Source organism: Hyperoodon ampullatus, assembly GCF_949752795.1.
Source record: "Hyperoodon ampullatus genome assembly, chromosome: 16".
In the NCBI taxonomy this organism is placed as follows: domain Eukaryota; kingdom Metazoa; phylum Chordata; class Mammalia; order Artiodactyla; family Ziphiidae; genus Hyperoodon; species Hyperoodon ampullatus.
Window position 1 is genome coordinate 75,702,125 of NC_136929.1, and position 18,723 is coordinate 75,720,847.

The 18,723-nt window shown below is 46.6% G+C and overlaps 1 protein-coding gene across 1 annotated transcript in view; it reads left to right on the forward strand.

Annotated features, from left to right (window-relative positions):
- MIPEP (mitochondrial intermediate peptidase) overlaps window positions 1-16,597 on the forward strand; it is a gene marked incomplete at its 5' end in the record, with an annotated part of 144,406 nt that extends 127,809 nt beyond the window's left edge. The window contains one exon of the mRNA XM_079721694.1: window positions 16,339-16,597. Within this exon, the coding sequence (XP_079577820.1) occupies window positions 16,339-16,436 (98 nt within the window). The 3' untranslated portion in view covers window positions 16,437-16,597. The remainder of the gene's footprint in view (window positions 1-16,338) is intronic.
- Between the last annotated feature and the right edge of the window lie 2,126 nt (window positions 16,598-18,723).

Consider the following 18,723-nt stretch of genomic DNA (forward strand, 5'->3'; position numbering starts at 1 on the left):
TAACACAAAGTATGAAGTGTGTATCCATGAGCCCGCCCTGACAGGAACGAGTGAATGAATCAGCGGGGCAGACCTCCCGGGCAGGAGTTCAGATGGTTTCCGTAGGTGCCCCCTGCCCCCTGAGTGTGGGCTGCACGGTGACCTCCCCCTTTCATACTGTGCTCTGGTAGGAAGGGAGAGTGACTTTACATGAGACTCGGCCTCGGCCAGGTGTTCAGGGTCAGCACCAGCAAGGCGAGTCATGCTGTCACGACCCCTGGTGTGATGAGAAGGGCACCTCACCTCTGGGGTCTTCCTTCCCAGGGCGTCACAGACAAGGAGCACCAGAGTCAAGCCTCGGCCCTCTGAGAGGAGGAGACGGCTAGGCCCGCGCTGTGCCCTGACGCCTGCAGCAGGGTGTGCTGTGCACACCACCCGTGGGTACCTGCTGCGTTAATGCATACTTAAGTGTTAGAGTTTACCTGCAAGGGCAGATGTCTGCTGTGCCGTTAACAACGTGTTATGGGGGTTGAACAAGATGGTGGAATGGAGGAGGGCATGGAGCTCACCTCCCCCGGGGAACACATCAGAAATACATCTACGTGTGGAACTAGTCTCACTGGAAACTAACTGGAAACTGGCAGAAGGACTCCTGTACAAGCAAGGCTGCAATGGGGCAGGAAAGGAAGAAAAGTGATCAGGTCTGGACCTGTGCCCCTGGGAGGGGACTCAGAGGAAAAGAGAGATGGCACCGGCAGAGACCTGCTCTGGGCAGTGAGCCGTCAGAGGCACAGACTGGGCACCTCTGTCCTGGCGTCCAGCACAGGGCAGATGAGCCCCAAGGCACAGAGGAAAGGGCGGGTTGAAGGCTCCTCTGGTTCTGGCCAGGTTTCCACCGGCTGCCTCGGTGCACATTCCAGCTCCGCATACTCCACGTCACCGGGCAGCACAGGGTCTACGGCAGAAGACTCATGTGGGACCCAGAGGCCACCGGGGCCAGACAGAGCCTGGACAGGGTGGTGGCAGCCAGTTTTGGCACCTACTCGAACCAACCTCCCTACTCCCCCTGAAGCCCGGAACTCTGACAGCAGCTGCTCCACCACAGCTCACAGCCCAGTGTGCACTGAGGCTCCACCTGGGCCCCACCCGCCCTGCAGTGTGGTCCTACAACGGGCAGGGGCGGCTGTGAGGGACAAAGGGGACTTTCGCCTGAGGCTTTCTCCACAGAGCCAGGGAACACAGCGGGCACTGCACAGGCCGTGCGTCAGAGACAGCCCAGACCTCTGGCTGCAGCCAGCATGTGCCGACAGCCTGCACAGGCCCCCTTGCTTCAGCATCCCTGCCTCTGCAGCAAGGGTCCCAGTGTAGGAAGCAGGGAAAGCACACACGTACAGGGAACAGAGCCAGCCCAGGCCTGACCCTTGGGGCTTCTGCTCCAGCACCTTGGATCAGATCCCACCCCCAACAGGGCAGTGATGGCCACTGAGCAGAAGGGAAGTCTTGCTTCACACCCAGCTCCAGCTCCAGCTCCTCCACCCCCAGCCCCACCCCCTACCAAGGTGAGAGCTTCCAGCACACCCTGAGGAAGACATGACTTGTGTACACATCAGAGCCAGCTTCCCACCAAAGGCACTAGACACACACAGTCTGTACAGGGCCAGTGCCTCATAGGAACGTGGTCCCTTCAAGACCACGAGAGGAAACTGTTGCACCTAAATTCATAGAGGCAGAGGAACTGCTCTCAACTGAAGTAATAAGAGAAACCCCCTGAAAAAAGTAATAAATAACTTATCAGATAAAGAATTAAAAGCATTGGTAATAAAATTCTTAACTGAATTAGAGGAAAGAATACTTGAGCACAGTGAGAGTTTTAACAAGGAACTAGAAAATATGAAAAAGACCCAATCAGAAATGAAGAATTCAATAACTGAAATCAAAAAACACACTAGAAGAAATGAATAGCAGACCAAGCGATGCAGAAGAACACTTCAGGGATCTGGAAGATATAGTAATGGAAGTCACCTGTTCAGTACAACAAAATGACAAACAAATGTAAAAAAAATTTAAAAAGGTTAAGAGATCTCTGGATAACATTAAGTGTACCAACATTCATATTATAGGGGGTCCCAGAAGAGAGAAAAGGGTACTGAAAATGTTTTTGAAGAAATTATGGCTGAAAACTTCCCAAACCTGAAGAAGGAAACAGATATCCAGATACAGAGGGTCCCAAACAAGAGAAACCCAAACAGACCCACACCAAGACATTATAATTAAAATGGCAAAAGTTAAAGAGAGAAGCCTAAAGGCAGCAGCAAGAGAAAAATAGTCATATACAAGGGAATTTCCAAAAGGCTACCAGCTGATTTCTCTGCAGAAACTTTGCAGGCCAGAAGAGTGGCAATGATACGTTCAAAGTGCTGAAAGGGAAAAGCCTGCAACCTAGGATACTCTACCCAGCAAGATTTTCATTTAGAATCTAAGGAGAGAGAACTTCTCAGACAAGCAAAAACTAAGAGTTCATCAATGCTAAATCTACCCCAAAAGAAATATTAGAGAGTCTTCTCTAAGTGGAAAAGAAGTAAGAATCTACAGGAAAGGGAAAACTCCAATAGGAAAGGCAAATCTATAATAAGGACTGAGGATCAACCACTTAAATAAGCCAGTACAAAGATTAAAAGACAAAAAAAATGTAAAAGCAACTATAATGATAATAAGCAGTTAAGTGATAAAACATGAAATATAAAGTATGACATCAGAATCACAAAATGGGGGGAGGAGTAAAAAATGTGGATCTTCTAGAATATGAAGTTAAAGGACTATCAGTTTCAAACAAGTAGGTAAAATTATAGATCAGTATATATATAAACCCCATGGTAATCACAAATCAAAAACCTACAATAGATACACAAAAACTAAAAAGAAAACAAGCATACTGCTAAAGAAAAATCATCAAACCACAAGGGAAAAAACAAAAAGAGGAAATGAACAGAGAACTAAAAAAAGCAACTGGAAAACAAGGGAAAAAATGGCAGTAAGTACATACATATCAGTAATTACTTTAAATGTCAATGGACTAAATGCTCTGATGAAAAGACATACGGTGGCTGATTGATTGGATAAAAAAACAAGACCCTTCTATATGCTGCCTACAAGAGACTTACTTCAGAGCTAAAGACACACACTGAAAGTGAGGGGATGAAAAAAGATATTTCATGCAAACAGAAATGACAAGACAGTGGGCATAGCAATACTTATATCAGATAAAACAGACTTTAAAACAAAGGCTATAACAAAAGACAAAGGGCATATACAATGATAAAGGAACTCAATAGAAGAAGAAGATATTACACTCATTAACATATAGGCACCCAGTACAGGAGCACCTAAATATATGAAGCAAATACTAACAGACATAAAGGGAGAAACTGACAATAATATAATAATCTTAGGGGACTTTAACACCCCAGTTACATCAATGGACAGATAATCCAGACAGAAAACCAAGAAGGTAACAGTGGTCTTAAATGACACAACAGACTAGTTTGACTTAATAGATATCTACAGGACATTCCATCCATAATAGCAGAATACACATTCTTCTCCCGTGCACATGGAATGATCTCTAGTATAGATCACATACTAAGCCACAAAACAATTCTCAAAAAATTGAAGATAGAAATTATATCAAGCATTTTTTCCCAACCACAACAGTATGAACTAGAAATCAGTTACAGAAGGAAAAATGGGAAAAGATCAAGCATTTTTTCCCAACCACAACAGTATGAAACTAGAAATCAGTTACAGAAGGAAAAGTGGGAAAAGAACAAACACGTGGACACTATAAAAACCAGTGGGTCAGTGAACAAAGCAAAGAGGAAATCAGAAAATACCTCGAGACAAGTGAAAGTGGAAATACAACTCTCCAAAATCAGTGAAAGCACAGGGAAGTTCACAGCAAAACAGGCCATCCTTGAAACACAAGAAAAATCTCATATTAACAGTCTAACCTACCACCTAACGGAATTAGAAAAAGAAGAACCAACAAAGCCCAAAATCAGGAGAAGGAAGGAAATAATAAAGATCAGAGAGGAAATAAATAAAATAGAGATTAAAAAATAGGAAAGATCAGTAAAACCAAGAGCTGGGGTTTTTTTTGAAAAGATAAAATTGACAAACCTCTAGCAAGGCTCACCAAGAAGAAAAGAGAGAGGACCCAAAGAAACAAAATAAATGAAAGAGGAAAAATAATAACCAATACCACAGAGATAAAAAAATCATAAAAGAATACTATGCCAATAAACTGGACAACTTAGAAAAAATGGACAAATTTCTAGAAACATACAGCATGCCAAGACTGAATCAAGAAGAAACAATTTGAACAGACTGATCACTAGTAGTGAAACTGAATTTGTAGTTTTAAAAAACTCCCAGCAAACAAAAGTGAGGACTGGACAGCTTCACAGGGGAATTCTACCAAACATACAAATAAAAGCTAATACTTATCTTCCTCAAACTATTCCCCAGAATTGAAGAGAATGGAACACTCCCAAGGTCATTCTACAAGACTACCATTACCCTGATACCAAAACCAAAGATGATACAAAAAAAGAAAATTACAGGCCAATATCTTTGATGAATATAGATGCAAAAATTCTCAACAAAATATTAGCAAGCCCAATCCAAAATATGTAAAAAGGATCATACACCATAATCAAGTGAGATTTATTCCGGGTATGCAAGGATGGTTCAGTACTTGCAAACCAATCAGTGTGGTACAACACATTAATAAAAATCAAATGATCATCTCAAAAGACACAGCAAAAGTATTTGACAAAATTCAGCATCTATTCATGATTGAAACTCTCATCAAAGTTGGTATAGAGGAAATATATCTCAACATAATCAAGAACATTTACGACAAACCACAGCTACCATCATACTCAGGAGTGAAAAGATGAAAGCCTTTCCTCTAAATTCAGGAACAAGGCAAAGATGCCCACTCTTGCTATCAATTTAATATAGTATTAGAGGTCTTAGCCACAGCAGTCAGACAAGAGAAAGAAAGAAAAGGCATCCAAATTGGAAGGGAAGAAGTCAAACTGTCACTGTTGGCAGATGATGATATTTTATATAGAAAACCCAAAATCTCCACCAAAAAACTATTAGAATAAATAAATTCTGTAAAGTTTCAGGATACAAGATTAATATACAGAAGTCTGTTGCTTTTTCTATACACTGATAATTATCAGAAAGCAAAACAAAACAATCCTATTTAAAATCACATCAAAAAGCATAAAATACCTAGGAATAAATTAACCAAGAAGGTGAAAATCTAGACACTGAAAACTATAAAAACACTGATGAAGGAAACTGAAGATGATACAAAGAAATGGAAAGATATCCAGTGCTTTGGATAGGAAGAATTAATATTGCTAAAATGGTCATACCTCTCAAAGCAATCTACAGGTTTAATGCAATCCCTATCAAAATACTTACGACATTTTTCACAGAACTAGAATAATCCTAAAATTTGTATAGGACCACAGAAGACCCAGAATTGTCAAAGCAGTTCTGAGAAAAAAGAACAAAGCTGGAGGCATAACCCTCCCAGACTTCAGACTGTACTATAAAGCTACAGTAATAAAAACAGTGTGGTAATGGCACAAAAAAACACACAGATAAGTGGAACAGTGAGCCCAGAAATAAACCCAATGCACCTATCGTCAATTAATCTACAACAAAGGGGGCAAGAATAAACAGTGGAGAAAAGACAGTCTCTTCAGAGCTTAACAGCAAAGGAAACCATCAATGAAACAAAAAGACAACCTACAGAATGGGAGAAAATATTTGCAAATGGTATGACCAACAAGGGGTTAATATAAAAAAATATATAAACAGCTCATACAACTCAGTATCAAAAAAACAAACAATCCAATCAAAAAATGGGCAGACAGGTCATCTGTGACCTGTGGCCAACAGGCACATGAAAAGATGTTCAACATCGCTAATTATTAAGGAAATGCAAATAAAAACGACAATGAAAGGTCATCACACTGGTCAGAATGGCTGTCATCAAAAAGTCTATAAATAAATATTGGAGAGGGTGTGGGGAAAAGGGAACTCTCATGCACTGTTGGTGGGAATGTAAACTGGTACAGTCACTATGGAAAACTGTATGAAGGTTCCTCAGAAAACTAGAAATAGAGCTACCATATGATCTAGCAGTTCCACTCCTGGGTATATTATGTAGAACAAAACGAAAACACTAATTTGAAAAGATACATGCACCCCAGTATTCATAGCAGCACTGCTTACAATAGCCAAGACATGGAAGCAACCCAAGTGTTCATCCACAGATGAATGGATAAAAAAGACGTGATACACACACACACACACACACATATACACGCAATGGATTATTATTCATCCATAAAAACGATGAAATTCTGCCCTTTGCAGCAACGTGGATGGATCTAGAGAACATTATACTTATTGAAATAAGAGCAAGACAAATACTGTATGATATCACTTATATGTGGAATCTAAAAACTAAAACGAACATATACAGCAAAACAGAAACAGACTCACAGATACAGACAACAAACTAGTGGTTACCAGTCGGGGGGTGGGAGCGGCAAGATGGGTTAGGGGATTAGGAGATACAGATGACTGTGTGTAAGACAGATAAGCAACAAAGACACACTGTACAGCACAGGGAATTATAGCCGTCATCTTGTAATAACTGAGTATAATTCATAAAAATCCTGAATCACTATGCTATACACTTGAAACTAAAATAATATTGTAAATCAACTCTACTTCAAAAAAATCATGATGATTATTAGAAAAGGGACAGGTTTTTATTCACATTATGAATTTTTTTCTAAATATTTTGTCAGCCCCAATATTTTTTGTGATATAACTTTTATAACGCAAAAGAGAAACAGGTCTAGGAAAGACGTCTGTCACCCAGCAGCTCAGCGTCTCCCGCTGCCCTGACTCCAGTCCCCACGTCTGCTCAGAAGTCTGGACACCAGCTTTGCCTTTGTGCCCTGCTCGCCCACAGCAGGACTCCTGCTTCCCCGGCCTCAGTCCCGGGGTGGGCGGGGAGGAAGCTGCCCTCCAGGCCATCCACTTGCTCTGTGAGGCGTTCTGCCCCCTGCAGAGCTTTGCCTCTAGAAGCAGCGTGGGTTTCTTACACGACACACACCTGGTGTCCCACAGGGCGTAATAAGACAGGTCTGCCCTGGTGTTTTATAATTCACCTAGTGCAGGACCAGGTCAGTCTGGTAGATTACTGAAGTTACTTAAGGAACGGACGTTAAAGTGGAGAATATTTTCCTACTGGGGGAGGTCGGAGATGCATTCTGCCACCTCTTTTCCGGCACTGGGCACTGCACTCTGTTACAGAAGGTGAGTCCACTCTCGGGGCTTTGCTGCAGCAGACTCTGGCCGCAGCCCTGGCACCCCGTCCCACTCCGCCCGGAACCCGTGGGGACCTCCGGGGCCGAGTGCTCTCAGACACACCGCCTCCGGGCCTGAGACTGAAACCCCTGTCCAGGGCGTGGCTTTAGTTCAAAAGTATTACTGCAGTGTCCTTGTGTTAGTGACCAGTAAGTAATCTGATTGAATGAAAAAAGCTTTATGTTAGTTGTTGATGAAGTTAATTCATTTAACGTAGCAAATATTTAGCAAATACTTGCTGCTAACCAGGCATTTCAGGGACACAGAAATAAGTAAGAATGGTACGGATCCTGCATTTACTTGAGGGTGTAGCGTCCTGTAGGAATGACGGAGAGGAGCCCCTCTGGGCCATGCGGGCTGAGCCTGGGCACACGGCTTGGGGACCTCAGGACTCCGGGGGTTCAGCCCTACGAGCTACCTTGCACCCGCGGACGAGGCGGCCGTGAGCACCGGGGGAAGGGGCCGTGCAGAGGGTGCCGACCCAAGTGGGCAGGACAGGCCGCCTGCCTGGGGGGCTCTGGACACGCCCCTCACGCTAGCAGCCGCGTCCACTCCCCGACATGTGTCCAGTCTGTTCTGGAGGCAGGCTGCCCCCTTCCTAGAGCTCATCACATTCTTTGCTTATAAATAGCAAAGGTCGAGCTTGGAGAGAACAGATAGTAGAGTTAGAGACGCGAAGAGCTGAGGCTGAAAGACAAGGCCGGTATTTCAAAGACACGATAAACCAGGAGAACACGTGGGAAATGCCCTCCCGGAAAGAGCACCGTTTTTCACTTTTCTGAACAAATGGACTTTGGGACCCCAGGAATGAGCACCTCCTGTGGGTTACGGTGTCTTGTTGACACATCAGGCAGACAACCGCGTCCCGCGTGCTAGAAACCGATGGGCGTTCTGTATAATTCGGGGTGTAGGGTGGTGGGAAGCACATGCGCATTGATCTCTTCACCTGGGTAGGAGGAGTCGGCCTTTACCAGGAAGCGACAGGCCTTTCCTTCTCTAAACTGAGCCCCGAAGCCTCTGCTACCCTTGGATTTCCCCCCTATTTTATTGTCAAATGTTCCAGTGAATAAATTCAACCAACATAATTTTCGCTAGCAAAGATGATGAAAAGTCTCTGGGAAAGTAGGTTTTAAACAGAATTTTAACCTGTAACGTGTCGACCGCACTTTGCATTGCACACCCCGCGTGGTTCTGGCCCTGGGCCAGTGTGTCCACTGCACGCTCACTGGCGGTCATGGTCCAGCCCCTGCTCCTGCCCTCCCGCTTCCAGATAGTCTGCTTTATAACAGGTTTACAACAGATGACAGCACGCCACAAGGAGAGCCACTCTCCGGAGAGGAGTGGGGATCACTAATAATGAAACTAGATTAAGGCATGATTATACCTAAACCTAATTTGCTTCTTTGCTTAACAGTTCATCTTTACATTAAAGTGTGTAAGATAGAATAATCCCTCCTTAATCTCAGAATGTGCACATCTCACAGCACTCGACTACCACGATCAGGTTCTTCTCTGACCCCATCACGTATCAGGGGACGTCAAGTAAGACACGTTTAGTTTCTTAATCCCTCTTCTTATAGCACTGAGATGTTTAGTTTAAGCTGCAGGGTCAGGACAATAGCTAAACTCCACTTACATTTTCCCTTCAAGCAGTTTAAACAAAACAGAGCTTTAAAAAATTCTCAAAATCTTAAATCACACCCTCAGAGTAACTGGAATCTCAGCCCCACGTTCATTTTTGTCTTCTGCCTGCATGTCTTCTTTTCACTTCAGGGGGAATTTTATTAACATGTTGCAGTAGCTTTGTGTACTGATTTTCCTAAGATGCTTTATGTTGGATATTACCAGTAAAACTAACTTCTACTACTTTGGTATTCTCCAGTTGAACGGACAGGAGAGAGAGCAGTGCTGGCAACGTAGCAATAATGAGAGCCACTGTGCCCCCGTGCTGGGTGCTTTGCCAGGTGCTGTGCTAAAGCACGCTGCACGCTTAGGTAACCTCTTCCTGCCCGAGGTCCCACCGTGGCGAGCAGTAGGACCAGGATGCAAACTCCGAGCCGCCTTGTGTGGACTGCTAGTCTCTTAAACCTCTCTTTCAGGTTAGACCAGGAAGCTTCTGCTTTGGAAGTAGTTGCGTGCACGTTGCACTGTGTCTCCCCTCTGCGCTTTCATAATTTTCGGTGACTGAGTTGCCTGGTACACGGATGCTCAAAGAAGATACTGTTGCGTTCTCCGGGCAGGACATCACAGAGAGATCTGAAAGGCCGCACACGCTCACTAGACCTGACAGGGTGTCAGCTGCCTTCCATATAGTAGTGGTTTTATGGCAAAATAAGATTTGCTGAGCGAGAATGCGTGAACGCAGGGCCAGCTGTGCTACTTCACAACACACTCACTGGCGGAAGCCTCCTTTTCTTGCACACGGTAACAGGAATACGTGAGAAAAGCACGTCAGGGAAGCAGCCCTAGAATTTAGTGGCGCTACAGGACCTACCACACAGTTTCAGTAACAGGGTGGATGGCAACCCTGAATAATAGCCAAGTAAATAGAACCCCTCCGCCTTGGCTTGTCTGGATATTTACTCAGCGTGGCCTCTGCAATAGCTGAGTGCTTTCTGGAAGAAAGCAGTGGAAGCGGGCACCTGGCTTCCCAAGGCTGAGGCCTCCCTTTTGTAAACGCGCTGATTTTTTCAGAGGGTGTGTACATGTTTAACATGTGGGTGTGTTTGTTTAAGGAAGACATGGAGCTTCAAAAGGCAAGATGTTTTGTAACCCAGAAATGTAACCGGTAAATGGAATGGTTGAATCTGAGGATGAAACTAGAATAAACTGATTAGTAAACAGAGCACGTCCGTGGGCTCCCCTCCAGCAGGAAGCCCTGCAGGCAGGGACCTCAGAGGCAGAACCATGTCTCCAGTGTGACGGGTATTAGCCCAGCCGAGGGGGCAAGAGAGTTGTTGAGTTTGCAGGAGGAAAGGAATTTCACTTTCTGGCTGACATGCTCGTTCTCCCGAGAACTGATGGCAGATAGCGGGAGCCACCTTTAGGAAAAGGTGTGGGCAGCTGCAGCCCTGCAGCCCAGGAAACTTCAAAGAAGAGAAAGATGAGCCAGCTGCCCGAGGCCCGGGAGAGACAGCTCTGGAATGAGCTCTGATCTCATGAAGCTCACTCCAGCCTCTTCAAACTGCCAGGCCAGCCTTTGTACTGGAATTCTCCATCAGTCGGAGCCAAGTCTGACACGTATAATTATTTCAGCAGAAAAAGCAGCTGTGAACCATCACGATGGGTTTAGAACCGAGGGTGGTGTTGGAGACATGCAGACTCCTCACTCGTTGCCCGGTATGTGCAGATGACCCGATGTTTGGTGACAGGGGACGGAGCCGCGGCAGCTGAATATGTAGGCGGATCACAGGCTCAGCAGTTCTGGTCGCTTCTTTCTTAAGTTGTGGTTAAGTGTACATAACATAAAATTTACCGTTGTTGCCATGCACAGCCCTGTGCGATCACCACCACTGTCCATTGACAGGACTTTTCCATCATCCCAGTGAGCTCTTCTCAATAAACCTTTATCACAGCTGCTAACAGGTAGAAAATGGATTGACTCTAGTTACTTCTGTTTCCATCTTTCCGTAGATAAACAGTTATCTCATAAAAAGCAGATGGCAAAAGCCAGAAAAAAGCAAAGCAAGCAGTGATTCATTAGCTGGGTAATTAGCTTGTGATTGTGTTTGACGATAATATCCTAAATACTTAATCAGAGACCAGAGTTTTGAAATTCAACTTGTGCAGAAAAATAAGCAACCTCATCCTTCAACTCTTGAACTTGCGATCTGATGGTTGCTGTTACCAGTTATGGAGCATTTTCCATGAGTTAAATGTACTTTATTTAATCCTTATAACAGTCCAACAAAGTAGATGACATTATGCCAAATTTTATGATCTTCACACATTATATTTTACTCTACCAGTCTGCCTCTGCTCAGGCTGCTTCTAGTAGAAGAAGGGGGTCCCAGAAGTTAAGTGACTGGTCTGAAGTCCCTAACCAGGTGGCTGATGGGGTGGCTCAAGCCCCTGCGTCAGTGCCTCCTAAGGAAGAGTTATCTTTCCACTCGTTTCCTCCTTGGTAATAACCCTTCAGAGGAAAACATCGGGACAGTCGGAGAGGAGAATGGACTGAAATTGTGAATTACAAGGTGCTGTGCGGAGGCAGGGACCCTAACACCCTAACCTGCCCAGCGCCTGCTCTTGCACGGCAGCTCTTCTGCTGCTTTTCAGAGCTGGGTTGTTGTCCCCTGGATAAATGACAACTGTAGACCTTAAATACAAACCTGACAGACATACCTTCATTGAAACCAAGTACTGGCGCTGTGTCTGAAAATAAGAGTATGGTTGCTTTCATTCATCTCCGATTTTAAAAGAACTCCGGGGGGTGGTTACGCATCCTGACCACCTCAGGCATTGAGGGCCTGGCCTGACGGGTTAGGACCACACCCACCTCCCTCTCTGGGGCAGCCGGGGACACGCACCCGACCCATGGACCTCCACTGCACCTTGAGGCCCACAGTCAGAAGGGTGTTCCCGTCCCCAATCCCACAGGAAGGAACCCATTTCGGGAGGACCCTGGAGCTGCTGGGGCGGTGTTCCCGCCCTGCCCACCTCCCACTGCAGTGGCCAGGGCTGCGGGCAGAGCCGTCTCTCTCCCCGCTCGGGCCAGGGCCGCTCTCCTCTCCCCACCAGTGGGCCTGGAGAGAGGGAATCTGATAGGAAAGCCTGCTTGTGTGTCACCTGTTTACTTTATCTGCAGGAAAGAAGACATGGACATTTAAATGAAAAAAGAAGAAACAAAAACCACCTGCTTCTGGTCTAAACCCTGAGTCTAGAAAGTTGGTCCTTAATCAGACAGAACCATCAGTGTCCCCCGGGCAGCGCTCAGTCCCTGTCCATAACGTGTGAACTCATCTTTTCATCAACTGGCAATCTCCTTGAAAGAAACAGAACCAACTTAGACTGACAAGCAGAAAAGGAGTTTGGGGGAACAGTGCAGAGGTCGCCACGGAGTCAAAGGGAGAAGCCGAAACACAGCTGAGAGCGCGCGGCTTCCGGGGCCGGCGAAGGGCGCGGACGAGCTCCTCGGGGTTGCCGGGTGCCGCGTTCAGCCGCCCCGTGGTCCGCGGCTGCTCGTCCTTCCGCCCCGGGAGCAGGTCCCGGAGGGGCGCAGGGGGCGCGGAGCCGGGCGGCGAGGCCTGCCCCCCAGCTGCCCCCGTGCCGGGGCCTCTGAGCAGAAGCCCCTCCTGCCTCGCAACGCAGCCTGCGACCCTCGAGACCGTAACTCAGGGCCGTCAGGCCTTTTAGGGCAGCTGCTCCGTCCTTCGAGGTCCCGGAACCCGTGGTCTGAGCAGAGCCGTCAGGACCAAAAGGTTCGGGCTTGTCCCAGTTTCTATCAGCGTATTTGCCTCTCTGGTAAAACGAGGGGGAAAAGAAACTAAGTCATCCCCCGCAACTGCTGTGGCCCCGAGGAGGGCGGGCAGGTGGAAGCCCGCCGTCCGTCCTTCCGTGAGGACTCGGCCGGCAGGCCCGGCGCAGCTGCCTTTCTTACATCGCCGTCCACGCTTCCCCTTTCAGGTGTGAAGCTGCCCTCGGTTTTGTTTTACTGTTTCAGCTCCCGGCCCCCGACTCAGGTGACGTCCACAGACAAACGTGTGTAAGCTCACCCGCTCGTGGACTCGGCACCTCCAGCCGGGTTCCCGGGGCCCCTGCGAAAGTGCACGTCTCATCACTACCCTTTTAAGGCTAAGACTTGAAGACAAAGGGGACGTGTTCCTCAGTTTTAAAAACCTCAGCGTTCTTGGAATCATTTTTACCATCCACACACATAAAAGCCAGTTTCAATTTTTCTCATTTGTGGAACTGCCTGAAAACATTGTTTCTCTTTTAATTCTTTGTGCAGAAGTTAGTTCAGGTTGACACTTGCCAAACACTTCGATCTAATTAAAGCGAGGACACCGCAGCCATGTTCCCGGGGAATCCCTGCCCCGGTGATCCCCCGTCCCTCTCGGTGTGGATTCCCTCCTCTTTGAACCTTCGTCTTTACCAGTCACGTCACACACACAATTACTGAACCATTCATCTCCGACGGGGTTTTATTCAAAACTGCCCTGAGCGTGTTATGTTTTTCCCCCGCTGCCGCCACGACCGCCGTTCTCTGAGACACAGAGGTGGCTGGAGGTGGGCCTCGCCGGGGGCGTGTGCCCCTGAGGTGCGGCCGTGGAGGACGGATCAGGGCCCTGTGAACGTGGGCAGCTTGTGGAGGGGACGTGACGCTTCACAGGGACGGGAGGGCCAAGCTTGACTGTGCGGGTCAGCTCACCTCCGCCGCGCTCCCCAGGGGGAGTGACCGTGCCCGGGGGTCCAGCCCTGGGCCTGCCCCGAGCAGTTGGTTCCCGGTGCTTGGTTCCCGGTCACCTCCCTCCAGACCCCAGACGCTCTGCGCTGCCCACCGGGTGCCTTGCCTAGGCCGTCCCCTTCACCGCAAAGGCCCTAACTCGAGCCTGAGCCCTCCCCATCTCTCACGTTTCTGCAGGACGCCACCTGCCCCGCGGAGCCTGCGGAGTCTCTCCCACGCACGTCATCCTCCTCCCTCTGTTCTCCCACTGGCTGCCGTTTGTGTGATGTTAACACCCAAAGCTGACTCTTCCCCGAACGCTTCACGTGGAAAGTTTTCAGGCATTCAGAAAAGTCCCGTGAACTGTAAACACTCACATACCTGCCCTTTAGAGTCTACAGTTAACACTTTGCTCTGCTTTGTCACGTATCCATCTGTCCATCCTCCCATCATATATATATATTTTCAAAACAAGGTGCAGAGATAAGTACGTTTTACCCCAGACACTCTGGGTGAAATGCCCAAATCCTTAATGCTCCGTTTACTGAATTTTGACGAGGTATATACCTGGGTGTCACAAATCACGGTCCAGATAGAGAACTTTCCCATCACACCAGGACCTTCTGGGTCGGTCGCCATCCCCACTCCCGAAGGCAACCACCGTTCCAATTTTTTTTCGCCATGGGTTAGTCCGGCCCTTCTTGGAAGTGAATATAAACAAAACAGGCCGCGTGTGCTCTGTGTGGGCCCTTGTGTGCAATGCGCTGCGTCTGAGGCCGCCCGGGGTGTTGTCTGCGTCAGTAGTTCTTTCCTTCTCGTTGTTGGTGCCATTCCATTGTGTGAAGACAACATGAACGTCCACCTGCAGCCTGGTAATGGGAACTTGTGTTGTTCCACTTGAGGCTGCTGGGAACGTGCCTTCATTTCTCTTGGTTAATACCTAGGAGGAAACAGCTGGGTCACGGGGCAGGTGTGTGCCAAGCACTGGACCTTTTTCTAAAGGGCTCTCGCATCTCACCCTCTGCCCCTGCTGGACGACAAGCCATGGCGCCCAGGGCCTTGACTGCATTTGGTGTCTTCAGCCCTGGGACTTCAGCCGTCCTGGAGGAACATCATGGTGTCTCTTTGTGGCTTTAATTTTCTTTTCCTGGATGACAGTGATGTTGTGTGTCTTCTCAGGGCCTGTTAGTTCCGTGTTTATTCAGATATCTTTTTTTTGTGCAAGGTCTGCTCAAATCTTTCGTCCATTTTTTATTTTTATAAGTATTTTTATGATGAGTTGGAGTTCTTTATATATTCTGGATACCAGTCCTATGTGAGATATGTGTCGTGTCAGTATTTTCTCCCATTCTGTCATTTACCTGTTCATTTTTTTTAATGGTTTCTTTGCAAGGCAGGAAGTTTTAAATTTTGATGAACTCTAATGTATCTTTTTTTCTTTTATGGTTATTACCATCTGTGTCCTAAGAGACCTTTGCCTACCTCAGAGTCACAACGATATTCTGTATTTTCTTCTAGACACCTAATAACTTTAGCTTTTACGATTAGGTCTGTGCCCATCTCACGTTAATGGTTATGTACGGTATGTGATGGGGTCAAGGTTAATTCCCCCACACGGCTGCCCAGTCCCACAAGGTGTGCTTCTGTGGCTGTGTGTTTCTTGTCCTTCACACAGCAAACACTCAGGGCATGTTAACTGCACTGCACTGATGATTTAGAGGAAATAGGGACTCTGGCAATTTTTTAATGTCTTGGTGTTGGAACTCATTTTACAGGATCCATCCCCCAAATTAAACACTGGTGAGAGAGCCTCGTTCAACCGTGAGTTAGCATTACCTGCCAAGAGCACAGGTCGGGGCCACAGGGTTGATGCTTGAATGTTGTCTTTGGCTTCTCTGAGTGAAGAGTGGAGATAAGTTCAGCTTTTTATTGAATTGTTACTATACGCTAGACAGGGTGCCTCACTGCTTTCCAGTACAGCTTCTTATTCTAGCTTTACTGCAGCCTTGTATGTCAGATGAGGAAATTTGAGAACCAGGCATTAGGAGTTCTCCAAGACAGGCAGGCCTGGAGGAAAGCCAATAACTTGTGTCTGATATAAGACTTCTGCAAGATAATTAACAGTTGAATGATTTTAAAAGTGCACAGGACTTGATAATAACACTTGGCAGGTAATTAAACATATTAAATTCTGAAGCCCAAAGATAGCTGAAAAATTAAGTCTTCTGACATCACTCCAAGTGTACAGTAATATGTGCAAAAGAAAAACCCCCAGGAAACATATTTGGCTCTAAATCTCTAAGCTAAAGAGTTGATTAGATAGTAAAAAAGGCATTAAAACAAGAAATAGCTTTGGGGCCCATGCACTGCCCAGGACTTTTTGAAACGTCCTCACAGTCAAGCTCGCGGTTCACAAAGCCGAATGTCCCCTGACCGTGCAGATTTGATGTATGTCTTCGTCCCTGTGTATTGTCTGCGGAGAATGAGCCGGCTGATATTTTCTTCATTCGCAGGTATGCTTCAGAAGTGTCCTTCTATTGATGACTTCGTAAATGCCCTTGTTTCCGACTTGGATATGGACTTGGAAACTTCCCTCATGGATTCTAAATGATGGGAACACCGTGAATCCTTTAAATCAGTCATGGAGATATCAATTTTGTTGTAAATGCTACAGCTTTGAACATTTGTTTCTGATTTCAGCATTCAATTCTGTAATAATTTATGAAAAACCCTAAACCAGTGGAACTTGGAATAAATAATTTTTTAAAATTATGCTGGCTTTTAGCCTGTTTGTTTGGCAGATTTTTGAACATAAAGAAATCCATTCAGTGAGTGAGAACAAACCAGAACACAGAGGTGTTAGCCTCAGGGGCCAGACACCCCCTCAGCCCAGCCCTGCTTCTGGTGAACTTTCCCCTGTCCGATGACCTTTACTTGGTTAGAGACGTAATAAAAAGCAAAATTATTTCAGTTTGAAGCAGTCTTCAGAAAGATTACACATACAGTTCCTCTGCATGATTTCTTATAGGTAGCTTTGAAAATGGAATAGTCAGTTACAGTGACCAAGAAACCAAGTGTGGTTTCCAAAGTATTTGTAATCGGTTGCATTGGCTTTTCCTGTGTGTTTAGGAATACACTAGACAGATGGACTCAGAACAGAGGGGACCTGAACTCACACTTTCCTGACTTGACGATGAATATACAAAAATAAGTGCAGGTACAATTAGTAAATGATGTGTCAAGTCCAGCAACTGATAAATACAGAAACTGGGATTGAAACCCTGTCTTTATCCTAAACATTACTGCATACTGTATCACTATGTGTTAATAACAGAAAAGAAAGACACTGTTTAATAGGCTTTTCCCACCTTCAAAGTCAAGAATTTAATTACAGGCTTTCGTTTAAAATGACACCTGCTAGCGGCCTCTTCCCGCTTCTCACTAAAAGACCAGTGATGATGCAAAAAGGCAGGATTACAAATCCCCAAAACGAGGACACATGTCCAACCTACTCATAGAACCTGGAGGAATTTCTACAAGCCAGAAACAGACGAGACAGGATGAAGAAACGTCCGTGACCCACACATGCCGGGTCTACCTGGATGCTGGGGTGAGGGGGAGGGGCGACCCCCCGTTCTCTCCCCACCTCCTGCTCACACAGGTAACACGCTGTGCGCACCAGCCCGGGAGCCGCGGCCCCGCGAACCTCCCGTGGGGCTTCCGCGTTAGCCGCACGAGGCCTGGTCTCCTCTCCCAGCCCCTCCCCGGTTGGCGCTCTCAGTCTGTGAACACGTGGAAACCTCAGCGCAGAGAGTCCCTGGGCGGGAAGGAGGGCAGGCCTGCAGCAGTCGCTCCCCCGTGGGAGGTGTGGGGTGATGCCACAGGGACAGCCGGGCGCCCGTGCCCAGGGCAGGAGCGGCTGCTTCCGTCCCCACGCACGCGGCCTGTGAGCTGAGGGAGGCGACGCTCCTGCTGACATGGACGCTAACTCTCATCGGGAAACGGAGCCGGAGAAACTGACACCAACCTGCCGTCCGTTACAGGTAAGTCTGAAAAGGTGCTTTAACAGCTCCAGGTGTACCGAGCCACCGGCCCCTGGGCCCTTATCCTCCCTTTTCAGCTGAGGGTGAGTGAGCAGAAAAGGAAATGTGTGCGGAGCTTCAGAAAAAGGAAAGGAAGATCACCTGGAAGATGCGGGAAGGTCCCAACTTTGAACACTATTCTTAAAAGGAACTAAGGCACACTGTAGAAAACACCTCTGCCATTCTTAGTGAGACTTGAGAAAACATGGTATTTATGAAGCCGAAAGCCATAAAGAAAGAACAAGCAGAAATTTAAAATAGATGAATCTAAAAAAGAAGACAGGCAGAATAAGAAAAAAAGAAATGCAGAGAAACTGAAACAGTGCAGTGATTTAAAACATGATCAAAGCAGAAAAGACCAAAACTGCCAAGGGGAAATGAGAAGCATCTCACCCAGAGTGCAGGTTAAATTCAGGGACACGGTGAAAGCTGGCAGCCAGGAAGCAGCGCAGAATCCCGAGGACAAAGCCAGGACAGCTGGAACAGAAACAGCAACAAAACCCAAATTCTCGTGTCCTCCTGTGTTCCCAGTGCTCAGAACAGTGACCAGCACATAGTAGGAGCTCTGGTGAAGACATGCTAGTCAATGAATTTAAGGAAACTTTTTTGAGATGAAGAAAAACGGATGTGTAATTTAAAAGGGAATCCTTGATGGCTGCCCAGCACTGTGAATGTGCTTAATGCCACTGAACCACATACAATTAAAAATGGTTAAAACAGTAAAGTTTTTGTTAGGTATGTTGTACCACAATTTTTTAAAGCAAAGTAAATAAATGCAGGCAAAGAGAGAGAAGAGAATCCTGCATTCCAGATCAA